At 40.7% G+C, this 27,250-nt stretch overlaps 1 protein-coding gene across 3 annotated transcripts in view; it reads left to right on the forward strand.

Moving 5' to 3' along the window:
• The window catches only part of DVL1 (dishevelled segment polarity protein 1), a 105,315-nt gene that overhangs the window by 66,993 nt on the left and 11,072 nt on the right, over positions 1–27,250 (forward strand). For 2 of the 3 annotated variants that reach the window (XM_049812701.1, XM_049812719.1), the window contains exons 5-12: positions 10,018–10,156; positions 16,929–17,022; positions 18,050–18,119; positions 18,911–19,050; positions 19,374–19,450; positions 19,934–20,001; positions 21,649–21,798; positions 26,643–26,774. In XM_049812701.1, coding sequence (XP_049668658.1) covers positions 10,018–10,156; positions 16,929–17,022; positions 18,050–18,119; positions 18,911–19,050; positions 19,374–19,450; positions 19,934–20,001; positions 21,649–21,798; positions 26,643–26,774 — 870 coding nt within the window. The remainder of the gene's footprint in view (positions 1–10,017; positions 10,157–16,928; positions 17,023–18,049; positions 18,120–18,910; positions 19,051–19,373; positions 19,451–19,933; positions 20,002–21,648; positions 21,799–26,642; positions 26,775–27,250) is intronic. The other variant, XM_049812710.1, reaches the window with a different exon arrangement.

Genomic DNA, 27,250 nt, shown 5'->3' on the forward strand with positions numbered 1-27,250 from the left:
AGATATAGCTAGAAAAAGGAAAGGGAAAAAATGTAAACAGAAGGCATTATGAGTATAGTGAGCTCTTCTGATCTAGTATATAAACCAGGTGTATTTGAGTTGGAATATCTAGAAATACGGATGTTGATCTCAACTATCAGTGCCGCTTCAGATCTGCAAAATGAGACTAAAAGCCCTTCTCTTTACCGCACATCTGTTTACCCATTCCAGTTCCAGCTGAATCCAGCTGTGCCCCAGCTTTTAGGGAAACTATGAAGTGAATCTTTTACAGTGCTTGGAGAACAATTCACTTCCATTTTTAGTTTATATTGAATGATATAAGAAAAGCCATAAATTGAAGGTTTAATTTACGCAGGTAGGCCAGCGCACTGCTAATCAGAAGTCTTTAAAAATATATCTTTGTATAATAAATATATTTAATTACTATTATTATTATAATATGTTTATATTTGATATAACTAAGTCACTACAGAAAAGGTGAGAGTTAAGGAGGAAAAGGGAGGGAAACTGGATTTAGATATAGGGTTTTCCTTCATTGGGGTCTTCCCTTTGCATCTCTGTAGTGGGACCGAGTTTGTTTGCTTGGATGTGGCATGCAGAAAAGAACTTAGAAACTGACACCAAGTTTCAAAAGGCGCAGGTTTACGGTCCTTTTCCATTTCCTTCTGTAAATCTGTATTAGCAGCGTTTTGGCTGTTGCTTTGGCTGTTCAGAATGGGCTTAAAGGCGCCAACGAATTTCTGCTACTGATAGTCAGATCTGACTGCAGCGTTCCAGGTGCAGTCCTGCTGCAGGCAACAAAATCCCATGTCAGACTGAGTCATGGCAGACAGACAAAATATATACATTACTGCCATCATTCATCCATCTCAACTTGTCTATGCCTTTCACTTTCTTTGTACCTAATGCTTGTGAAGAATCCGAGGAGCATGTAAAATACCATATAAATCTGTGTCTTGTCTCCTAAGCGGTGTATGATGCCTGCTGCTGCATCTGATTTCCCTGGCAGTGCTTTACATGTGAGAAATTTGCTTTCCTTCCCCATTAGATGACAGGGATGGGACGGGACAAAGTTTTTGTTTGCTTATTCTTTCTGGTGGGTCTCCTGAACCTACAAGACAACCCTAAACCACATGCTTTGTGTTTTCTTTGTACGCTGGAAACGTGATACTCGGCAACTCCAGATCCCACGTCAGTAGGACTGTCCTTTTTATTTTGTTTATTTTTAAGGACAGCCTTGCTTCCCCTAGAATAAGTTGTCCCAAGTCATTCAAGGCATAGACATAGCTTGCCCACCCCCCGAAGGCATTCATTCGCGGGGGAGGGTTTCGCTTTCGGTGAGCGGTTTCCAGTCTCAATGGAAAAACTCTTAAGCTCGGTGCCCGCACGCAAGCTGAGGTAACGCGGGAGCCCACGGACGCCATCCCCACGGCCTCCTCCGGCCGTGGCGGCCTCCTTTTGCGCGGGATTGCCGAGCCTGAGCCCACCGGCAGGACAACCACCTTCCGTGACCGGACCGGGCCGTGAGTACCGTCCGCGGCTCCCTGCGCTGCGCGGGGGAGTGGTGGGGGCCGGAGAGGGACCGTGCTGCCGGCTTCGCTCCGGGATGGAGGCGGGAGAAGGTGTTCTGATGGGGGAAAGGATCAAGGGGTTTTCTGTGTGGCTGAAAGTGACCTGAGTCTTGGGGAGAGACCTGGGGGAAAGAAGATTACTTCGACGTTAGAGACGGTCAAGTTTTCCAGGAGCAAAGGTGCGCTTTCAAATCGCTATTCCCTATGAAGCGTTAGAACTTCATAGAGACTCGTTAAAAAACACGGATTCATTCATACCCAAGTAATCCGTAATACTGGAACAGTCTCCGAGTCAGATGACAAAACTGACCTGGATGATGTTAGAGAACATTTACTTTTTGACGAGCTCAGGTTAAAATCTTGAACAAACATGGTAAATCTATTTTAAATTTAGCGTCTGAGGTACTAGCATCTGCCATAATGCAGCATCTTGTGGTAACTCCGCACAAGAATGCTGAGACCGCTGTGATATTAAACCTTGCTGCTGTTAATGGCACTAAAAGCAAACACTAATTTACACAAAGTATCACCGTCTTGCATTTGTCCCGATTCCTTAGGCTTGTGAGGAACAACTGGCAAGAAAAGCTAATGAAAAACTCTCAGGAAAATGGGGAGTTTCTGACACAATTGTAGTATTGCTTGGAAGGATCATCTTTTTAAATGTCCTATCTTTAACAAATTAATGCCATATTGTATTTGTTTTGTGTTTGCCCTGAAGACTCAGTCAAAGAACACGAAACCGTTTCTGGAATGTTTGAATGGCTGAACCTTGAGAGCAGCTGAGCTGTTGCAGTCCCTGTTAAATTGCACAGAAGCTGCAAATGTTCATAGTTTCTGAAGTTTTTGTCCTTCTGTAAGAAGTTAATAATTCAGCAAACACTGCTTCTGTGCTGCGGTATTGTAGTGCACACTAGAAATGCCAGGGCATGTAGTTTGAGAGAGTATTTGAGGTATGTGAAACAAACTTCTATCAGTTGTTAGTCAACCATAGATTTCACCAGGATGGACAGAAACCTCTGCTTGATACCAAGGCGTGGTCTGTCTCTGATTCTAAGTGAAGACCTTAAAATGCGAGTCTCGGTGAACCTGCACTAGACATGAGCATGCACACACGTGAGATCCAACATTTGTTTCTATAGTGTGGTTGTGGTTTGCCACCTGCCAAACTTCAGCTGATGTTGTGAAACTTGTCTGCGTTACAATTTCTAATGATGATGCCCATGTTTAGGCCTTGTAAACTTTTACAGTGTTGCTGCTTTAAGTGGTTCGTATCCTGACAGAACAATCCATCTGCCTTAGACTTTCTCTAGAACAAGTGGAGTTGCTCCGTCACTGGCATTTGCATCAGGTTAAGGCTGAGAAACATTTTGCTCTTTGTAAAGACGCTAGCAGATATACATGGAATTTAATGATGAGAAACACACATATGTGTTTGGGGATTTTATTCTTGGGTGAAAAATTCCTTCACCTCTATCTCCAAAAAAGAGAAATTTTATGAGGGACTGGAAAACCATGGATTGAGATCTGAGACACATTTCTGTAATACATTAAAATAAGAGATAATTTAAAAGAAGCCCCAAATCAGTATAATCTCTAGTAGCCTGACTATATTCTCAAAAGTAATTATGCAAATTCCAAAGGTCTATTTATGTGTGGTTTATTGGCATAAAGAGAGCTACGTCATATTACAGGATCCCATTAAACACGTGGCTACAAAAAGGTCTGGATTTTCAGAACTGATCCATGAAAAAGTGTGACTCGTATCCAGCAGATGTGATTACAAAGTGTGTTGTGGGAATGGCAGAGTGGCAAATGGCAAAGTCAATGCAAATGATTTTTGTTCTATTTCCCCAGTCCTTCAAGATACACTGCCTACCAGATGCGCTGCCTCTTGGGCACAGGCTTCCTTGGGATTATGTCATGGAGGAAGAGCATGCAAAAATATATATATATTTCATAATCTTTGAGTCTTCAGGAATGGAATTTTCCGGTGTCCCAGCAGGAGCCCTGAACTGGCTCTTTTTTTTTCTCTCACACTGTGCGTGAAAAATAACTACTTGTGGGGAAACTCCATGTACATCTGGATATGTTTGTTGGACTTGGACAGAGTGATAGTCACAGTGCACGCTGGGGATTTCCTTAAGTGGGCACAGTGTGGGCAGGGAAATGGTCACTCCCACGTTTTTGAAGTGTTTTGGTAGGAGCCAGCCACAACAGGAGAGGCAACAGGAGCTCCACTCACGGCAGCGTTCCCCTCTGAGACCCGCTCCCAGTAGGAGATATTGTCACAAGTGGTGTCACCACCTGATGAGGCCATTGGAACCAGTCAGATGTTACCCAGAAGCACAGCCCCACATGTATCGCTGTAGGTATTAACATTCATTTCAACTGAAGTTTCTAAGCAGTCAGTGCCATTATTTTGTGCAGGGAAACTGAGGTACCCTGTATAAAAATGAGATAATGCACACCAGATCTAAAGGGTGCGTGAAAGTTTGGGTGGTTATTATTGGGCTGGGGGGGTTTATGTGCATACTAATGTATTGCAGCATTGATGAAATCCTCAGATGGATGCTCCCCAATCTCCTGAATGTGTATCCTGCCGTGTTGGACCCGTTGCTCTTGAGCGTTCCTTGGGATTTGTAGGCTGCAGCACTGACTCTGTCCTTGATTTCTTGGGCACAAGCTCTGTTACCTTTGCACAGAAATGGGACCTTGCATATCCATTGCCTGAGGCCCTCAGGACGACGTTGGTACTGTAGATTCTCAAGTGAACTTTACAGCAGTGTTCCAGCCATGTGAGTTGTCAGAGTTAACAGTGCATCCCTTCAGGGACTGCCAGCCAGTCGTTCAGACATACCCCATATACAGGCCATGGCACTGTATCAAACTGCAGTTTCTTTGTCCTTTAGTTGACACAGAAAATGTATAGGCTTGAGGGGGAAAATACCTATGGATGCCATTTCCACGCTTTGGTTTCCTCTGTATTCCTGATTGTTCTCTCTATGCTGAAAAATCCCTAGTAAGCACTTGGCATCCCTTGTCTTAAACTTTCTCTGTTACTTTAGTTGAAAAGCAAATGAGTGAAAGTTCAGTGTTTTCACTGCCAAATGCAGGTGATCAAGCAGTGTAACAGAGGTACTACAGAAGTACTGCTGTTTCACTGAAAGGTGGAGTGCTAAAGAAAACACTCCAATGGTGTGTTTTTGCACAGCACATTTGAGGCAGCCTTCAGCTGGTTAAAAATTCTATCTGGTCTTAAAATTGTCCTCTGTGTGAAAATTGCCCCTGAGAACTAAAGAGCATTAGAGAGACATGGGCCATTAATTCTTCATAATGGTTGTGAACTGATCAAGTTTATGTGTGGGATAAATTATTCACCTGATAATGAATGAGGAAGCCGTTTGAGACTCAGTATTAGACATGAGATTAGCAGTCCCATTCCATCTGATAGGAACACAAGTCCTAGCTTCAAGTTTATCGTCTCTGAAACAACAGGAAACACTTTAAACTGCAGAATGTTCTGGGAAGCCCAAAGGTTTCAGCTTCTGTCAATAATTACATAGACTGCAAAATAATCACACTTTGTTGTATGTGCCTGCTGTACTGTAATCCTTTGTGTATCTTAGGCCATGCAGGAGAGGAAGAGCATTTCTTGTAAGAAATTATGATAAGAACAATACAATAGAGTCAGAAAGCTTGTATTTGAGCCCAATGCTAAGCAATTAGAACTGGGTGACAGCTGACTTACTTTAGTGGCATAAATATAAATTTTGAAGGAAGCTTCCTTAAGAGATGGCATGAGCAGTCTTTTAGGATGCTAGCAGGAAGCAAATTCAGATCTGGAGTTGAGAAATTCCTTACTAGTAGAGAAGAAACACGCAACTGCTGATCATGTTGTCCGGTGGTTAGAGACGTGAAAAACAAATCAGCTGAATTACACACAGAGTTTTATCTATTAAAAGTATTAGGCAAATGACTGTGAATTGCAAATTCAATAAAATAGCTATCTGCTTATAGAGTTTTTAAGGACAAAAATTTTCTCAATAAATAACCCACAAAGGATGAGACGTGACTGTTGGAAACATGTCCTGGTTTCATAGCAATCCTCACTGCCAGCTGTGCACGGTCCGGTTGAGAGCTTGGAAATTGCAATCTGTAGATTTCTACCTTTAATGCTCCCTAACTGATGACATCCAGAATTCTCAGCAGAGAATTGAATGCAGGATGGCGTTTTAGAGCAGAAGAGGTCCACAGGAGTGAAAGCTTTTAGACCACCCACTTGGAATGAAATGAAGAATCTGCATTGTCAAATAATCATGACCTGCGATGGGAGAGACAGGACTGGTGATTCTAGTGGGCACTTGAGACAACCCACCTATTTATTGATGACCAGACGCACCCTCCCTCCCTCCCCAGCTGCATAAACAGACTAGTTTTGCAGAGAAAGATTACAAAATCATGCTGGCAACTTTCTTTCTGGGCTGTATACTTAATAATAATCAAAGCCAAATGTAAATAAAGTATCTCTGATTAGAGAAGCACGCTGCTGAAATTTGCTTCCTATTTATACCAGTTAAATGTGGATAAAATCCAGGTCATTATTTTCTGTAATCTACTACCCGCCCAATCAGAGCTGGAAAGCTTCTTCTGAAAGGGGCTTGTTTTTAATATCAGGGCTCTGTTTAACGTCAGCTTCTCTAAATTAAATCAACATTATCGCCCAACATTGATGAGATTACTTCTATAAGTTGCAAATCATGAATAGCAGAGGAAGGCAGGAAAAGAAACACAGTAGTAAATAAGAAGGGATTTTTCAGGTGGAGAAATGGAAGTCGGTTTTCTCCAGGGCTGATGTTTTGACTTCCATCCATTCTAGCTTTTATACTGCTCCGTTATGAAAAATAGAAATGTAAAACTCAGAAGGGGCAAAGATAATAGATTTGTTGTAAATTGTGTGCTAGCTAGTAAATTTCTGAGATTTGCTGTCACTTCCTGTTGAAGTCAGAAAGGAAACATCAGTGGAAGCAAGACTATCGTGTCATCAGCAACCAACTCAAAGTTCCGTGGGACTGTGTTGGATTTGCATTTGGCGAGAGTCTCTGTCCATCATAGCTCAGAATCGTGAGTGCTTTGCCATAAGCCATTGTACGTATGTCACCACTTTTTCTTGACTGTTATTCCCTCTTCAGGAAAACTGTGCAGAGCTTGTAAGGGTGATGGTGTTGCATGTGTTCTGATAGTCCAACACAGTGATTTTTGGTGATGGTATTCTTGCAAGCTAACAGTTGCTCCTGAAATCAGGTTTAAAGCTGAAGTATGTTTAGAAGAGAGAGAAGGGGTTCATGTGATCAGGGTATGGAATGCTTTGCTTCCTTGAAAGTTATCTGGCCGCTAGATAGTGGTGCCAGTGTCAGTTGTTGGCTGTTCCAGTACTGTTTCCAGTGAATGCATATTTGGGCTATGCAATCTGTTGGATTAAGAGGCTTTAATTTGCTCCACAGTTTCTGATGTTTCACTGTGTAGAAGCAAAAAATGAATGGACAAGGTGGCTGGACTTGATTTTATACTTAAGCTGAGGCTGAAGAGATTGACTTGAATTTGTTCAATGCTGTAATTAGCATCCAGGTTTCCAGATCTAGTGAAATATTTTGAACTCTAGGCTCTACTACATAAAGACTTAAACAATGAATATGTAGCACAAGAAAAGGAGGAATTTTAATTGTTCAAGTCTGTGACGCTCTCCTTAGTCTTAAAAGACAGAATTCTGACTGTCTAAAGCTTATTAATTTCCTGAAAAGTGCTGTTTTCTCAGCTTTAGAATGTGGATGTCTTTTCCCTTCTTTTTTTTTTTTTTCTTTCCTATTTTTGTTACAGATGAAAGCAACTTTGAAAGAAAAATTGGGGGTTTTTTTAAAGCCTGGATTGAACATTCAGGGACTCTCTAGAATGGATTACTTGACCTTGACTCTTGAAGGTCAAAGTTGCCTGTTCCGGATGAGAAGAAACAATGCAATATAGTCTTCACCTCCTCAGTAATGATGCCGTAAACAGCTGTATCAGTTTGTGTCTGGTTGAGATACTCCCTCTAAGCTGTTAGTGCCAGCTTAGGAGGAGTAAAATTTGGCCAGCCTCTGTGTTTCTTTTTAGCTGTATACATCTGGCATATGCAAGCATAATTGGCTGCTCCTTAGAGTTTGGTTTAAAGGCAGAGCTAGGAGACTATTCGAGTGTGGATGTGGGATTCCTGAAGGTACTTATTTTCACCTAGTCATCTGTAGTACTGAAAGAAACACGTTAATAGACAGTTTCCAGTTTATATTAGACTGTAGATTTTGAGGAAACTGATGAATGCTCATTTATTCAGACAGAACTGAGGGTTCAGGCCTTTAAATGTTTTCTTCCCACTGTGTCTATGAAGAGTTGTCGTTCCGCAGTCTCGACTTGCTGTTGACAAACTGTTTAATAGTTTTTCAGTGAGATCTAGTGTTACCACCCAATACTGGGAGCACATTATGGTAGTTGTGACGACCAAATTATGGGAGGAGAGGATTTCTATACTGTAGAATGTGCAGTCTAAAAAGCTCTGGCAAATGCTGTTCTGTCTCCATTTTACACGTGAGGGAGTGAGAAGTGGAAATGCTAGGAGTAAGGAGCTCTGGAGACAGAGCCTGAAATTGAAACCTGGTAAGCTTAATTTTTTTAATACCACACAGCCTTTGACTTTAAGGCAGCTCCTGGAGGACAGCAGTCAGTCCCTGACTCATTATTACTAGTATGTGCTAGTTTCAGAAGAGGCTTGAATAAATGGTGGTGTCATCTCAACTGCCCTTCAGCACATGGCAGGATGAAAAACAAGTATCAGTTCTGAGAAGGGTGATGAAGGGTTGGTACTGTTCAGCTGCTCTTCAGACCAAAGCTCAGTGCTGTTGCAGGAGGAAGGAGCTTTGGTTTTGCTCTGTGACTTGAAAGAAGATTTGCTTTCCTTGGGTAGCCAGCTTAAGTGTTTTCACAGTCATTTTGTATACCTACAGATGTGCCTAGAAGCTGGGTGATTAAAAGCGATATGGAAGTGACATAGCAAGAGAATTTGTTACAGCCTTATGCTTCAATTATTTTTCTTTGCAGAAATGAATGGTTTAGATACATGTGTATAAAAAAATGAGATGAGATCTTATATAACTCTATTACCTTTTACTGAATCTCTTAAAACCCTTTACGGACATAAATAATTAGGCCCACGTTCCTCAGGCAGGAAGAAAACTAATCAGTTTTTTTATTTCACTGCTGAGCAATTTGAAACAGAGGAGTGAAGGCTAGCCACAGTAGATTTCACAGCCGGGTATTTAGGGTGGCTCTTGGTTTTTCAAACCATGTTACTTTAATAGTTAGCAAGAACTGTCAACTAACTTTCAACGTGTACAGTTGCACGCCGTCATGTATAATTCCTACTGCAGATATTCCTCCTTTACGAAGGTTTTCTATTCTGTAATTGAAGAGCAGATCCCTTGGACCTGGGAGGGAGTTGTGAGTTTGGAGAGTGTGTTATAAAATACCAGTCTGTCTTTAAAGCCTGTTATGTTTATTTCTTGACCAGGTGCCTTATCAAGCTGAGCCCTTCTTGTTTCAGGGAAAGGAACATTCTTGGAAAAATAGAGCACTTAACAGATTATGGGTCTTCTAATGAGAAGTCCCTGAAAGGAAGCAGGGAGAGGCGTTTGTTTTGCAGAGGAAAATCCATAAAATATCTCTAGAAACTGCTGCTTTCAAGTAAATGGCATTCTTACTGAGGGGATTATCTACATGAATGTTTGTGTCTGACAACATTGACACAGCTGGGGATTAGTAAGAAATTGTTCTGAAGCATCTTATGCATGTGGAATGGTCAAGACAATGTGACTTTCATAGAGCTGTACTGCCCAGACAGGGTGGCGTAGGTATGGGGACAGGAATGCGTAGCACAGGTTGAAGAAAAGGTGGTTTTATGGGTGAGATATTAATAGAATTCATTAAGGAATGCTGTTTAACATTTACTGTTAATCTGCCTATCCATACTAAACTCAAATTGTGTTATCTGCTGCTTTTCCAAGATCTTCATGTGTACCTTCCTATTGACATCAACTTCTCACGGCTATTCTAATTGATGTTCTGATACCATTATAGTACTTGTTCATGCCTGCTACTTCTGCATTGATCCATTTATGGCTTGTCCATGAACTGAGCCACAGAAAATGAAAAAGTTAGGAAAAAGGTATGTAGGCAGGCTGGCCAGGAGCAGTAGGCTTTCCAGCTGTTGAATGAAATCAGGTTCTGCAAAGAGCTTGGTTTCAGCATAAGGATCCCACTGCAGAGTTGTCTGCAGCTGTCAGTGTGAATGTCATGCTATTCGCAGTGCCACTTCCTTGCTCTTCTTCTTTGACTAGTAATACTCCATTTATTTTGTTTACAGTCCCTCGGATCAATGGCCATCCAAAACTGGACAGACACCGTGAGCATCCTCCTGGTTATGACAGCTCTTCTACCATGATGAGTAGTGAGCTGGAATCCAGCAGCTTCATTGACTCTGATGATGATGACAACACAAGCAGGTAGGGCATTGGCATAGTGACTGAGCTGTTAAATGCTGTTTGTATCTGTTTCCCAGCCACTTGACTGTATTTCTGGCCTTCCTGAAACATGTTGACTGGTGAGATGAGAAGATTTATTAGTATTTTTTTTTTCATTTTCCTTTCTTTTTGTTTCCCCTGCTACATATGATTTTAGCACTGATAATTCATCAGTAACATCATGGTCTCTATAATCACTGCTCTGAGAAACAAGCCTAAGTTATTAGGCTCGCTGTCCAAGCTGCCTATAGCCACTCTTCCAATTAAGAGAAAAATTTTGTTCCTGTTCTTTCCTTTTAATAGCAAGAAGAATCACATTTTAAGATCAAAGCAATGCGCAACTGTCTACCTATTTATAAAGTAATGTTGTGAATATTGTAACAAAATACCTTCAGCACAGATTCCTAATAAGTATGCACTTCACTAAAGCTGAATTGTAAAAGGAATGCCTGTGTAATTGCACAGTCTGAGGCCTATGAGCGGTACAGGGATTCATCAAAGTTAATGCTATTGCAAGGGCAGGCTGTAATGCCATATATTTATGACTTCTTAATTATTTTTTTCTTTTGTGCAGACAGAGGGAATGTGAATTATTCCTTTGCAAAAAACCTCTCCATTTCAAGACATCCTTGTTAATCTCTAAAGATATTTTTGTTGTTCTGTAAAAGTTCTATAAGCCAATACATTTCTTGGATTCAAAATACCTGTTTTTAAAGATGTAAAATCAATCAAAACCAATACTCTTCCCTTTCCTGGCTGCAGTGACAGCATTCTTTGAACACTGTCTCTAGAGCTGTTGCTCATCCAAATAAGCCATGAAAATCCATTACAGATTTCTATTAAATGTCAGAGAACAACAAGATTACAGATCTCTGGTGGTTCATAGAGACCTGTGGCTAAAATAAATAAGGTGCAGTGTGATATTCTTAAATTTTAGGTAGAATGGAAACAGCAAAGAACAACTAGTCCTGGAGATACTTAAACATGTGCTATGTGTACAAACAGATTATTAGCTTATTGAACTCAGTGGATCTATTTGGTCTTGCAGTTAATCATAGCTTAAACCTGTTGAAGAGCAGCAGTTCCTTCAAATTCTGTTTAAAGGCTGGGAGTTTCCAAAGGGTTGAAAGGGTAACTAAATGAACATTGAAGATTTGGTCCTGAATTAGTTTCAAGAACTTATTTTGCAGTTGCAGTGAAGTTGCCAACACCTGAAGATACAGAAAATTAGTCTTCTGGATGCTTTGTACTTCACCTGGATATTCATGTGCTTAAAGGGTTGGCAAGATCAGTAGTTAACCTGAATGTACTCTAAGCCTTCCTAAAGCCTTTAGGGCTTCCAACCCTCCTTCCCTCCCTAAAAAATCAAGCCCACAAAAACAACAACCCTGCAGCTGATTTTGTTTCTTGTAAATAAATTAATCATTTCCATGGCAGCAAGATATGCAGTAGGGCAGGATTAGCACAGTCAGGGTGGCCACTGAAGCACATTATACTAGACCCAGCTAGATCTTTCTATATTAATAAAGTAAAGCTTCCCGCGTCTGACCTGAGAAGAAAGAGACTCTTCGAAGCTGCTGCACAGGCCTTTTCCTTTCTAGGCTAGGGCAGAAGCGTTTGGCACGGAGAATAGCTGCCAGGCCAGCTAGTCAGGAAGAACAACTAAATGGAATGCTCCAAGGTATGCTGTTGTGTTACGGTGATGATGTTCTCAAGCAGATGAGAGATTGTGCTGGCAGGGAGAAGTTTTCTTTAGAGGCAAATACAGCCAAATAGAAAATCCAGCATGCTCCAGATCTGCTGGAGACAGCGGCCTGGGGAAAAAGAGGTTGAAGGGGGTAAGTTTGTTTAATAACAACTGGTGAACTCTGGCGTCAGAACCTGCATTGTAAAGGAGATTGTACAGAGGAGGTCACTGAGAGAAATCAGATGTGAAGGACGTTACTGTCTTGGAAGTGAAGAGGTTGTAAGGTTGAGGATGCTTTTCTAACTGTGCTTTTGACATTGGTTGATTTTATTTTTAACTAGGAGCAGGGCAGCAGAGTTGGCTGATTTCCAGTCCAGGGAAGTTCTATTGCATTTAGTTAGAGAGAAAGAATAATTTTTTGTTTCAGTGAATTAATTTGTTCACAGATATTACAGGACAGTACAGAATCTTTCAAGTAGTGTGAGTGCAATAATTTATTTCCTTTGTTTTCAAAGTATGATATAATTGAACATTAATGTTATTTGCAGGTAGGTTGTATTTTGAGTACAGATTGATGTAGGGAGCTCATGGTGAACTTTACAGTAAGAGCCTTATTTCTGTCTTCTGTTAAGCAAATAAAGGTCTAGCAGATATGACGTCTGTAGCTGTAGGATTATTGTCAGCAACTTGCAATTAGTATTCTGAGTTCAATGTAACTAAAAGAATTCCTGCAAAAAAAAATTGATTACGTTTATTTCCAATTTAAGAAATTAACATTAGTTCTTTTTAAACTGTATGGATAAGTTTTCTTTAACAAATCGGTACCTTTTTTTCCTTCCTTTGGGGAATGTAGATTGGACAAATTATTATTATTATTCTTTTAAAAAATCTCTTCTGTGGGATTTATTAGCCTTTCTGTTAGAAGTGCAGTCAGGGTTTTGGCCAGTAGCTAGTGCAGGAAATTGGTAGTTATGATTCTAGATTTGTTTTTTCATCTTTGCACTTTATTGTTCCCAAAAGCTCAGATATACCATCTTGTTTTGCTCATTAAATTGTAATAATGACTTTTACTCATTTCTGGGGATACTTCAGAGATCAAAATATTACTCCTCATTAGAACAGGTTTGAGCTGCTATTTAGCATCCAGATACTCCTAGAATATGAGATATGCAGTGTTTATGAATGATTCAGCAAGGATGCATTAAGGCTGTGGATTTGAAAGAAATTACAAGAAGACATGATGAAGTGTACCACAGCTACATGAAAATAGATATAGGCTTGACTCCTTTCTGATGTTTACAAATATGTGAAACCTGATGTTTACAAATATGCTTTCACACAGTGGGGGATTCTTGCTGAAACAAGCGGTCTTGCCTTCTACTTACACATAGGCTTATTAAGGCAACTTAAGTCATTGTCCAGCTTCCCCCAAGAAGGGATGAAAAAAATTGAGTTAAGCGAGCTCTCCGTGTATGGTTTTTCCAGTGTAATAAGTAACATTTTCTAATGTTTATCTGTATAGAAGCCAATGTGTAAGCACACAAAAATGTTTCTGCGGCACCTTCTGATCATCAGTTTTGTGCAACTAATGTGAGAGGCTGTTTTAGCTCAAGTAGTTACTTCTCTGAAATACTGTCCGTCCTCTTGAACTAAACCTGACCTGTGGCTTTTCTAAGGAACTGATTTCCATTCTTCCAGTCTAATGCTGAGTAGAGGGAAAAGGATACTGCAGAAAGAACTTCACTTCTCGCATAATATCATCTGGTAACAGAAGTTCAGATATTTGCCAATACTTTGTTTTTGCTGGTTTAATTTAAAAGAAAAATTCAGAATGTTTGCTGCTTACAGAGGAATGTAAACTTCTGGTCATATATTGAAATTGAATAAATTTTCCAAAGTAGTCTCACCCCCAAGTTGCCAAAGTAAATAGGGAGGGCAAAAGTGAAGAAGAAAGAAGATGCTGATATGAACATAAGCTTATTGTTCATACCTTCATCACCTCAGCTGTTCTCTGTCTGCCTTTCTGTGGTCTACTTAGACTTTTCTTCTTTTTTTCCAGTCCATCTTTTTGAACTCATCCCTGATATATCTCTCTAAAGGTAGTAATGAAAGTATTTTTATGTCCTGTACTTGATGGTTGATTAAAATATCCCTTCTAAGGACTCAGAGTCAGAGAGCAATTTCTGTTTTCTAGCTATATTCGTTGCTGGCAAAAGGTATTTTTGTCCAGTCCAATTTTAGAAAATCAGACTAAAAGCTGGAAACAATCATCCTTTGTTTTTCTGAGCAACACCATATTGATCTGCACTATAGCTGGAGGAAGAAATTGGCATAGCCAGGCAATCTTGGCAGTCAGCAGACCTTATGTGCTGTCTGTGATCAGGAAAAAATATTGACAGAGGAAGTATACTAACATACATTGGAAGGTATTTTTACTTACTTCTTAGGATGTAAAGTGTGATGAAATAGCACCAGATTACTGCCAAGACTGCTTGAGACAAAGAAATTCAGTGAACTGTCTGCTGAAACTACTGTTCCTGCCCCTCATTTCCATAACTTGCTATGCAGATAAAACGCCCATTGTCTGGAAAGTGGAGGAAGAGCTTTGCTACTGGGTGAATTCCCATCGTGGTCTCCTGCTGCAGGCAGGTGTGGCTTTCAGTATAGTTTTTCTCTCCATTTTCTTTCTCTGCTATATGAACATTGCTAACTTAAAACTGCTTTTTACAGTAGGCGATGTTAGCCAGAGGCATTACTGCTTTCAGAAACGTAGTAATGGGAAACTGAATAAGTGAAATGATGTGTATGAATTTAATGAACTCTCTTTATCCACAGTAACCATTAGAGGATGCCATTCTAAAAAAGGTTGGTGACAGAAAGTACTGCATACTCCCGAAGTGATGCACACTGGGATAAAGCGAAAAAATATGATACAGCAGTAGGTGAAATATGTGTGTAAACAATGAAAATCAATTGCCTCGATGCTGTGAATGACTTGGAAGTGTGATTATAGTAGCCAAAAGGACAGATAAAATTTTAAGGTTTTGTCCTTTCTGGTATGGGCTAGCTCAGGTGTCTCCAAAACTAGTGGAAAGTCTTGCCTCGTCGTGCGAAAGAGCAGGGCTTGACAGAACACCATTGTGTTCTGTTTGCAGCAGGGAATAGAGCCTGTGAGCAGAGGGTTTGTTTGCAGCTTGGAGTGTTGAATTCGTATTCTAATCAGTGGAAGAAGGGCACTCGCATGTCTCTCACAGCCTTTGAAGGTATCTTGTTGTTTGACTTGTGTATATGCAGAAAAGTTCCCCCAGTCTTTTGCCTCTTTTCTTTTTGCTGCCCTTCTCAAAGAGCAGGCAGGTTCACTGTGATGCCTTGCCTTTCTTCAAATTCTCCCTAAACTGTTGTGTGGTGGAAAGTTTTAGCTGAATCCTATCAATGAGATGTTCTGAGAGAGGAGAGAAGAATGAAACCAGAGAGGAAATAGGAAGAGGGAGAATATTGGTAGTAAAATGTAAGAGGAGGTTTTTGTGTCAATCTTTGCTAGTACTTTCAAGAAGAGTGGAATGTTGAACACGTCCAATTTTGGGAGCCCTGCATCTGAGACGCCTCTTTATTTTTCATGTTGTAAAGGTAAAGCCTCAGAAAACCAGGTCATGTGAGCTGTTTCCACAAATTGAGAATTATCAAAATTTTGATCTCTTTTGAAAATACCACCTCTTGGCTCTTTAAATTAATTTGCCTTGCTGGGAGGGGAAAAAAGGAGTGTGTGAGGTTAACATGCCTGAAATAGTTTTGTGAACTCAAAGAGAATGTCAAGAGATTCACACCCTCTAAGCAGTTCCATCATCTGTAATATTCAGCTCAGTATGGTTGACTAAAACACACCTACTTTATGCAAGATGGGTTTCCCAGTGTGGTGGGTTGTAATCTCATGACAACTCCTTTTTGAAGTTGCTCTATCAAGTTTTGCTTGAGGTATTCTAGCATTCCTGCATGTGGCTAGAACTTTGAAGACAGGGACATGGAGACTGGGGAAAAAGACTGGCACTGTTTTCTTTGTGACAGTGCCAGTTCAATTGTTTTGTATAGGGTTGGATTTTTTTTAATCTTGGTTAATGATGGAGCATTACTTTGTCTTTTTTTGCCATTCTTAACATAATAAATACAGGAGAGATGTCTCTGTGGTGTTAAGCTGGTATCTGTGAAATCTAGGCTTTGTCCCAGGCTTCTGAAATTAATTTGGGCAAATCCAATCTGTGTCTCAGTCCACTATCTGTAAAATGAGAATGATTAACGTTCCGAACTCTTAGGGGGACCTTAAGGATTTATATGTAGACTGTGGCACATTTAGGTTCTACAAGTGTGAAGAGCCTGAAAAAACCCCACAACAAAATAAAACGAACAGAATATGTAAAGGTAAATCACATTCACTATTCCTCTGCCACTATTTGGTAGTAGCTATTATCAATTGCTACTTTATTTCATTGAATTCAAGCCCCAGCATTAAGATCCTGGTAACAGGGTAGATAGCAGGAGAAGAAAATAACAGGACCATGACAAGACTCACAAAAATGAATATTAAGAGATTCTCCGGGTTGTCTGTTGTTCTCTCAGAGCAGAGATTAATATCATTGTTTAATGTACGATTGTTCTTGGAGCGTGCATTTTTCTTTGATGGGCCTGGAGTCGGGACCACCTTTAAAGTAGTGGAAGATGGCTACTTCTGACCTTTGGGTGGTTAAATCAGGGTGATATATGCTTTTTGAGATGTGGGTTGCACTCAGTCTTGCTCCCAAAAGAAAGCAAGCCAGTAAATTATACTCTCTAATCCATGCGGTAGTTTAGCTGGTATCTTCTCTGTGCTCCTAGGCAGAGGCTAAGGTACAGCACACACTGGGATTGAGCAGCAATTCAGCAGCAAGCTGAGCAATATGTTGTAAGCTAGCTGATGGTGTCTGTATGATTTACTCTCTCCTGCATTTGTAGGAACCAGCCTTTTTTTGGCAGGGTGCAGAGAAATGCAAATGGCTCAGCTTTACAGAGTTGACATTTGCTCTCAATTTCCCTCAGGTTGAGTAGCTCCACTGAGCAAAGTACTTCATCCCGGCTCATACGGAAGCATAAACGCAGGAGGAGGAAACAAAGGATGCGACAGATTGACAGGGTAAGGTTGGCATCATAATTTTCCAAGGAGGTGAACTGTGATTTTTTGAGTGTAGCAGGTGAACTAGGAAGGGGTCCAGAACAGGTCTGTGCCCTGTTGAATTCATTGGAAAGGCTCCCTTTGGCTCCAATCTACCATGGACTAAATCTCTGAAGTTCTGCAGCTCTAGAGTCAAGACTCTTTTTCTCCTCTCCCTTTCTCCTTTTACTGTGAAGTGATCACATTTCTTGTTGTCTCTTTCAAGACCGGCCTCTGCAGGAGAACCTCCATTATGCTACTGGCTGATGTGGGCAAGGGGTGTCTGTGGTGTTAGACATCTGATGTATAAATTGCTGAGACTTGCATTCTGCTGAAAGGATAAATCTACGTTTAATAGGAAATTGCAAATCTTTTCTCTTGCCCTTTCTTTGCTAGTCCTATGGTGGCAGAGTGAGGATGGTCCAAATGACATATTTCTTGAAGTAAACGTTGTGTTCTCTTATAAATATCAGTCTTCACAGATTAAAGAATGAGTATGCATACATTTTATCACAAGAACTGGAGTAAAGTTTTAGAAGATATTCGATAAGCACGTTTGTATTTCATTTTGGAGGGAGGGAGTGCCTGTCTTCTCACTTCCCAAAGGATCCTGTGTTGTTCGCCCCTCTCTTTAGGGAGGAGCTGTGGATGTAATAATTCACACTACACACTACACCGGGCACTTTAGTATTTAAATGTCTGCCCGTCAGTCATACAGGCAGGAAGCAGAAATGATTCAATGTGAAGTTCAGTTGAGAAACCTTAATATAGGAACTGGGTCTGTGTGTTTTGTAAACAAATCTTTGGGGAAAGTGCAGATTGTGTTCAGATTTTTTTTCCTTATAGATTCTAAATCAAGAATAATTTTGAGGAGGCCACAATGGTTTCTGGATGCCTTCCAAATGGAAACCTCTTAATCAGTTCCCAATGAATTAATGCTCAATAGTTATTTTTATTGTCTCATTCTGAGCCATTTAAAACCTTGAGAATTTTCTGTTGTATTTTGCAGTCGTCTTCGTTCAGCAGCATCACTGATTCTACCATGTCCCTAAATATCATCACTGTCACACTCAACATGGGTAAGAGGATAAGCAATGTTTTTTATGATGACTTTCAAGTGATACAGATGTATTTTGTTATGGTGTAGTAGCCTTCAGAGCCGTTAGAAAGTTCCTTGATTTCAAAGGATGCCAGTTGAACTAAAGGGAATGGCAGAGAGTTGCTACTCTGTTGACTGTGCCTGGATTCCTAGTCCAGTACCGGATAGTTCTGAGCCATTTGCACAAGCAGATCAGTATTCTTCCTGAGAAGCCCAGGGCAGGAGCTGGAAATCCAGGATATGGAGTTCTGCTCTTATTTCTAGAAATGGTAAGGGGTCAGACATTGTTAGGAGCAAGAGCAGAAGGGCACTGAAAGTTTGCATTTTTGCTGTTCATGCGTTTCATTGTTTAGCCAGATAGAAATGTGCAGGACTGCCAATTCAGCACCTTTCAGTAGCACCAGATTCTTCCTGCCACTCTGACGTGTGGAAAAAACATTGCCTAATGCTGATCGGGTGCCTAATTTCTAGGTGTAGACATGTCTCTTCGATGTTGTTTCTCTTGCTGATTTTTTGAATGTAACTTTTCTGTGTCCTGTATGAAAAAATAATGTCTTCAGCAGCATTTCCCTGCTGCCTTTCCCTGAACGTGCCAGGCAGACATATGCCAATAGGGTAACCTGAGATAATTGCAAGTCAAACATGGCCCAGCTGATGTGTTCAGAGAACTGAGTATTCGAGACTGAAGTAGCCTGGTAATAGCTCTTCACTATTATTCCAATCATTTTGTTTGCTTTTTTCCCCCCCACCCTCCACTTTCTATCTGTATAGAAAAGTATAACTTCCTGGGAATCAGCATTGTAGGACAGAGCAATGACCGGGGTGATGGTGGCATATACATTGGCTCTATTATGAAAGGAGGGGCTGTGGCAGCAGATGGCCGAATTGAACCAGGAGACATGCTTCTGCAGGTTGGTCCGTGTCCGAAAATACACGCTGCTGGCTTGTACATTGGTGGCTCAGCTCAGTCATCCCACCAGATCCATGGACTTAGTAATCAGTTAACAGAATTCATTTACACTCAGAGAAATGTGTCACAAAGACTATTTTCACTTAAATCTCTAATTCTTTGAGAACTCTGCTGGATAGTTGATGTGCTCTGAGAAACAATATTTCTGCAGCCGCTCAAAGGAATGGAAACAGTTATAAGGCAAATAAATTTGGAAACAAATAATTAAAATGTCTTTAACTTTGCTGTTGCAAAGCCTGACCTCTGCTTTTTGCAATGTTTCAGGTGAATGATGTCAATTTTGAGAACATGAGCAATGATGACGCAGTACGGGTTTTACGGGAAATAGTCTCCAAACCAGGGTGAGCATATTACAAAATCTCTTGCTACTTATCCTCCATATGTAGTTATTGGTATTGGGCAAACCTCAGAGAAATCAACATTTTGATCTCAATAAACAACCAGTGTGACTGCTGATCTCAATTCTGAACTGCTCGGTGTAAATGATGAATAGGTGAGACTGGTTCCAATGTACCAGCCAAAGCCAACACAAACTAGGAGTTGCCTGGTTTCAGTAGCACTATTTTTTAATACGATGAGTGTTTTAATATCTCAAGAGCCGATCGTTTGACAGATTTCACCAATAGTGCTCATGATCTATGCAAAACCAGAAACATCCTGATACTGGTTCGTACTGAAAATACTTTGGCAAGCGTCTCAAAAGCATTCTTGGGTGTACTTGACAACTGTTGGACAGGAATAAGTTTGTTTCAGAGAGTTCATTGTAGCAGTTACATATACAGGGAGGGTTAAGGGTCACCCTTACTTGTTTTCTTTCTTCCTAGACCTATCAGCCTAACAGTAGCCAAATGCTGGGACCCTACTCCCAGGAGTTATTTCACCATCCCCAGGGGTGAGTACATATTTGTTGTCTTTGGTAGGTTCCTGTGGAGCCCTCAAGGTCTAGAATATTTTCAGCTCTTTTGGCATCTAACAGATGTATGTTCCCTACAAGTTTGATACTTTTAAGTTTGGTTGTATTGTTTATGTTTTGTTTTGGGAGGCAAGGGTTTAAGATACTCCTTCTGAGACTCCAGTGCCCAGTGAATTCATGGGAGTTTTTCTTTTGATTTACATGGCTTTGGATCAAGCTCTTAACCTTTTGGTGGGTATATTCTCGTGATCTTAACCTTTCAATTGGTAGAAAGTTTGGAGGATAAGTATACTTAAGTGTTAAAAAGACTCATTTTGTCACATGTACACTTCTTAGGAAGAATTGAAACTGAATATTTTTAAAATTTGAGGCAAACAACATTGTTTCATATTCATAAAACCTCTTGAAAATGACCTCGTTTTAAAACTTCTGGTTTAATAAACCTGTCAGTAGTGATAAAAGATCAGTGCTCATGTGACAAACACAGCTGCCTCCTACTGGTGAGCGCTATGCTTATGATACTGAGACCAGCTTGTTACCAGTCCTTCTAAGATGATGAGGATAGCATTGTCCATTGAAATTAATGCAATAGACTCGTGCAGACTATGGGAGCTCACTCAGTGAAATCCTTAGGAACACCAGCATAATCAAAAGAAAAATCCCACAAATCACATCAGATTTGCTACAGGGAGAGCTTGTGTATCAGTTAGTCCTTTGTTCAGCGAAGGTGCATGCATTATTATCCAGGGCAAACAGCAGTGTATCTGTTGTAGCCTAAACTGGTTGCAATAATGTGTGGGATATTTTATGGAAATATCTAACATAGGCAGAGCTCTTTTACATAATTTCTGGTTTTAAGGCAATGGAACAACAGCCACTATAATTCAGAAGAAAGAAGTAATCCAGGTTATGGGGAAAATAGAGTTTTATTCTCAGCTTTAAAAATTACGTGCGATGTGCCTCTTCTTAAGGTCCGAGTGTATGTAATTTTCACTCTTCTCTGAGACCAATCTCTTCAAATGGTCTTCATATGTCTTGTATATTTATTTTGCAAGACTATTCCAGTCCTAAAAAGTTTCATTATGGCTGCTGAAAACACTGAGGGGGGAATTCCATGATGCCTCATCTCTCCAGATACAGAGCTTTAGAGTTACTGTTCTGATTCACCTTCAGCAGAAGATTCACCTCCTGTCTGAGTGGTTATTTTGGATCCAAGACCCTTAGAAGTAGGGAGCGATCTTCCTGTTGGCTGGGACAAAGCATTTGGTAGTACTTCACATCATAGCAAAATGAGAATCTCTATCTCACTGTATAGAATAATAGTGAAATATTATTACTGGACTGGTAGCTTCTTTCCCACAAGGGGAAATATTTCACTCCTACTGCAGTTACAGGAACAGGAGTGTCATGATTTTATCCTATTAGACTGGTGTGGCAACTGCTAGAGGAAACCAGCTACTGCTGGCAAGGTGCTTTTTGTTCCCTTGTGCTGTGGCTATCTCAGTTGTACTGTCAGAATGGCAAGAACTTGCGCACCCCTAAAAAATGCCTTCTTACTCTAGGTCTTAGTGTTTACTGCAAATGTGATTCCATTTGTCTTTTTCTCCCTTTCTGGTTGTTTTGCAGCTGAACCAGTGAGGCCAATTGACCCTGCAGCGTGGATCTCTCATACCACAGCCATGACGGGAGCGTACCCCCGTTACGGTATGAGCCCCTCCATGAGCATCACCACATCTACCAGCTCCTCACTAACAAGCTCAATTCCCGATTCGGAAAGTAAGTCACACTGCGGCCAGCACAGGGCAGGCGTCTTCTGCTCGGGGCCAGCAGTGCAGAGCTGTGCGCAAAACCGACCCCAGCCACAAGCACGATGAAAACGACAGCCGCCACAGAACTCTTGAATGCTTTCTTAAATTTGTAATTCTTATGGGGAGCATAAAACCTTTTTCCAAAGGTCAGAAGTTAATGCAGTGGTGTTTTGCCAGGTTTCACATTCAGGAAGAGGTGGCTTCTAATCCCTTTTAAAGTTACAAGGCAGGCCTCCAACTTTATCCCCTCAGACGAATGCGAGAGCTTCCTCCTTGCACTTGACTGTTTTTTAATAAATTTAAATAATTCACTTCAGGTAGATGTCACTGGATAATAATGTTAGTGTATCATTTAGGAAATCTTCCACTGATACTCGCATATCCTTCTTTTATACTTTTTTATACTTCTAGAATTTATTGAACAAGGAAAAAAAAAAAGGTGTAATGTCCCACGTGAAATTATGGTTAGAGTTCAGCCTTCTTTCCTGATTTGTCTATCTGTGGCAGTCTCTAAACTAGTCGTATCCATGTAATCAACAAGTTGTCATGATTCCTTATCTTGGGAAGTTTTGTTTAAAGAATATAAACTCTTCCTTTCTTTTACTCTTCCTTTGCTTTCTGATGTTAGCGTGGGATAAAAGCTAGTTTGAAATACATGGCAGTAAGGCAAGCCAAATAAATGAGGAGCATGTGTTTCTGAGAACACTGTCCACTGAAGTCCTAGTTCAGGAACATGTTCATATTTAAAAGAACACTTCTGTTTACTTGACATGAAAGTTTTGAGGTACTTTACACCTCATTAGTATGTTTTTGTTTCCTGTAATATTAATATGGAAGAATTTCTCTAGAGATGCAACCTTCCTATCAGATTTGTTCATCTGTAGCAAGGAGATTTATTATATTTGTTTATACACACATAGAAATCTTGAAGTAGCTTTAAAGTTCTGAGGAGATTATCTCATTTGTGGAACAATGCTACCTCAGTATGCATTTATTGAAAGCCAGATAAATATCACATGTTAACAAGGGATGCTTAAGTGTCTGCTAGATCTGGAGTCTAAATTTAGGACTGAATAACTTTTTTTTTCATTTTGTAAGATTTTTCCAGAGAGAAAGGGAGGATATCATTTAGAAAAAACAACAAAACAAACAAGAAAAACAACACTTTGAGGATTTTAAAGACCAGTGCGGTGTTGGTGACTAGTGACAGAATCTTCCCTGGAGAAATGCATGGCTGAAGCATGAAAGTTGCATTTGCAGGGACCAGTTAAGTCCTATCAGACCACGTAGGTGTCTGCCTCTTTTTCTTCTACCCTCTCTCAGATTTTATAAGCACATAGTTCCTGGAATTACACCTCACATTGAATTGAAAGGGCAGTTATCCTTTTTGTAGGTGTAATAGCTCAGTGCCTTTTTAGATAGTAGGCAGCACCACTGATGGGGAAATACATCCGCAGTAGAAAGCAAGTGAACCGCTTACCTGATGACTGCTTTATCTTGAGATGTGTTTTCAGCCTTACAGGTACTAAGATTGCTGGAATCAAATGTATCTGCTGATTGCTGTCAAACAACAAGAGTCTGTTACTCTGCATTCCTCTTGAACTATTCATGTATCATGTGCCTTGATATATAGTAATGTGATTGGGAAGTGTGGAACACAGATGCCCTCTCAATCATACTTTTAAAATAAAGGTTATTTGGGAGCAGAACCACGTTTCTGGAGACAGCTTCTCATTTCTATGCCAGTGACTTACAGTGTTTCCCAAATGCAAGAAAACACGGAGTACCCCTGACCTTTTTTGTGACCTTCTGCTTAACACTCCTTCCTTCAGTTGAGTCCTGTTATCCCCCCTCCCCGAACAGGGCAGGCAGCACCTCAGGGCCCTAGGTACAAAGAGTACCTGTTGTGTGAACCTCTTTGGCAGGAAAGACAAAGTCGGGGAGGAACGGAGGAGGAAAGAGGCGAGGAGAGGCTGCGCATTGACATCTCAAAGAAGGAAGAGCTTCATGCAAAATGGGGCTTTCTAACTTTTCATGTTCCAGTGCAAGATTCTCTGTTTCAGTTCCTCTGAGGCTAGAGTCACTAGTATTTGAAGCGAATATAGTACCTTTTCTACAGTATCTCCTGTGAAAGTGGAAGCAGTGAATTAACGGAGTCATCTTAGACAAGTCTGTTTCATGGTTCCTTGTTTTAAGTATTGTGACTGTCTGCTGTTTTACTCTGTATAGCGAGGCCAGGATAACGTAAATGGACTGAATAACTGCTTTCCTTCTGACTAGCATTCCTTTGCTCTCTAGCCTCTGGATCAAAAGTGAAGTTCTGATATCTGAAGCATTTGCACAGCCACCATCGTATCGGTGCTAGTGATTAAAGTAGCTGAGGTTTTGGGGCCATACAAATCACTACCACACAGTAGGAATTATTCTGTGTTAGCTCTTTATTTTCTCAGGTGCATTTCTTCAAAAACAGGACTATGCAAACCAAGGCACACTGAGGTGCTTCATAGTAATTATTGCTTTAAAAAGTATCTTGTTCTCCAGCAGTGTTCTGGCTGATGCAGGAGAATATTCTCTCACAGTGGTTTCTGAGTGTTGGACTTGCTGCCTCGGTCAGTGCAAACTCTGCTCCTCGTTTACTCTGCTAAAGGTAGATTTTTCCAGCCCCTCTTCTGCCACTACAGGACCCCTTTTCTGCAAAGTAGTGCTGACCTATTCCATGAGATTAATGTCAAGTGTTTCAATGTTTCTCGAAGGCCTTGCCATTTCAAAATGCAGTCTACTGACATTGTTGGAAAGTTCTCTTTTTCTCTTGCATGGACTTCAGAGGATTTTGAATTGAGACTTCAAACTATTTCTGCTTAATAGTATTCAGCCTGAGGTACTGCGGGCCTTTTTGTTTGGGCAAATGTGTACTTCGTTACTCAAAAAAGGATACAAGGAAGTGGTGATATTACATGCGGTAGGACTTTGCTTTCCTGGAGCATACACCTCTTTTATTACCAGGATCTGCTAATGGGAAAAAAATGCCACTCAAAACTGATAACCAAAGCCCTGAGAAAGAGCTTTGTGGTAGATCTGGTTCCCCAGAAAGGACTTACTGTCTGTGCTCTTCCTCAGATTTGCACATACCTGTAAACATGGTCAGGTAGTCAGGCCTGCAGTTGACTGAGTTCAGACCAAAGCGGGTGCATTTTAGATGCATCTTAGAATTTTTCTTATTTGTACAGCAACTAGCAGACTTGGAAAATATTGATCATCATTATCATCATTTGGCCAGTGTTGTTCTTTATACGCAGATCGCAGGTCTCCAAGAAAATACAATTTATTGCTCCCCACAAACTTTACTTGAATATTGGTTTGTTGTTTTTTTTCCCCCCAAACAAACATGCTGCTTTTTGCCACTAACCAAACTAACTTAAAGCAAAAGCAAAATTTCAGTGTATTCAAACTTTGTAAGTATTGAAGCCGCATGCATAGATGGTCTGGGATATTTTCATGCATATTAGCAGTGCATGTACTGAAAGAAGCATTTTCAGTTTTCATTGTTTCATGCTTGTTGTACCTTTTATCAAAATTTTGGGTTGCTGGAAAAAACCAAAATTGGTTCCCTTGTGCTTTTGAAAGGTGGGTGATATGGGGAGCTGGGAGAGGGGAGGGGAGGAGGGTTTCTGAATTCCTGGTGGAGCAGGGTCTGAACTACAAATGCAGGACACATGCTCAACATGAATTTTCTAGGGCTGAGAAAATGGGAGCAGGAGGGAGGACTGGGTGCTGTATCCAAAGGATATAGTTGTCTTACATATAAACAGGATGATTGAGTTCTGCACAAAACACAAGAATGCTGGTAGACTCTTGGACCCAGATTCACCCCACTGGGCTTTCAATATTAGATGCCACTTTGCCTCTATGTACGGTAGAGAAGGAGTTTCTAAAGGAACTCGACTCCTACAGTAGGCACCTCAGTTCACCAGGGTGAATCTCAGCCCTGTTGTTCTGGTTTTATTATAAAAATTCATGGGGAAAGTATGAAGCCTCTGGTGAGCCAGGTCTGCCCATAAGAGTGTGTGAAATATGAACGGAGCAGTGATGGCTGCTGAGGCATTTGGGAGTAGCGTTTTTTAAAGCATTCTGCAAGAAAGGTGCAGGGCAAAGTAATGCTGGGTTAAATGACATAACTTTTAAGGCTGCCATCACTGGGATCCTGGAAAGTTTTAGGTTTTTTTGTTTGTTTAAGGAAACCACCAGCTTTTATCCTCATCATGGAAGCTTTCTTTTCTAATTTCAATTCTCCCCAATTATGCTGATGTCCAAATCTTAAGAAAACAAATGGACATTGATTGAGACATGGTCATCATCTCTGTCCTTGCAAGATGGATATTATTCCTGACAATTAAACCAAAAGTTAAAGAACGAGCCAAAAAACCTTTTACTACAGAGTTTTGCATACAGTGCACTGAACTGTTGGGTGGGTAGATGCTGTTCATGACATTAAAATGGAAAGCAATGGTCGCAGAACTCCTTGGGTTTCCTTTTCTGCAAATCTCAATGCAGTGTGGATTGAAAGAGTGCAGTGCTGGTAGGGACTTGGAATCTCAGTGACTAAACTGGTTGCTCTGAGCACAATCTCTGAAAAATTGGTACGAATGCTATAATTTATGCCATTGATGAGGGTGCATTTGGGAGCCTTTGTGTCTTTTTTTGCATCTGCTGGTAAAGCTGTGTCTTGGAACGTTTCATCCAAATTGGGAGCTGCGAAGTTCCTTTTCAGACTCGGTTCATTTCAAAGAAGCATGTAACCTTTCTTCCTTTTAGAATTAGAAGAATCTCCCTTAACTGTGAAGAGTGACATGGCTACTATTGTCAAGGTTATGCAGCTACCAGACTCAGGCCTTGAAATTCGGGACAGGATGTGGTTAAAAATTACCATCTCCAATGCAGTGATAGGTAAGCAGATCAAAGGAATGCTGAGGGAAAAAAACCCAGTGGCTTTTGGGAAATAGGCAGAAGAAACTATCTTTATATGAGCCCCCCCCCCCCCCCCCCCCCCATTATCTCTTATAGTCCCTTGACTTGGTATTTGTGAACAACTCTAAGTGTGACAGGAAATGTCTAATAGCTCTTGTTTGAGCCTGGACAGCCCAAAATACTGCATGTTTCTTATGCCCCCACACAGCTGGTTCTTAACTCTTACATATCTCAGGTTTTCCATGTAATTACTTGTGGCTCTAGCAATCTGCCCAATTTCAGCAGAGCAACAATCCTTGTAATTCCAGTTCCACACAGCCACACTACCTTAATAAAGCATCTTAATTACATTTAAAATTACCACAACTAGTCTACCTTTGATTCTGACTGTCCTGTGACCTCAACTGTGCTAACATTTAGTCAGTCTAGGTTGTAGTTACTTTTTGCTGAGAAAG

This window comes from Accipiter gentilis, chromosome 1 (assembly GCF_929443795.1).
Source record: "Accipiter gentilis chromosome 1, bAccGen1.1, whole genome shotgun sequence".
NCBI lineage: Eukaryota > Metazoa > Chordata > Aves > Accipitriformes > Accipitridae > Astur > Astur gentilis.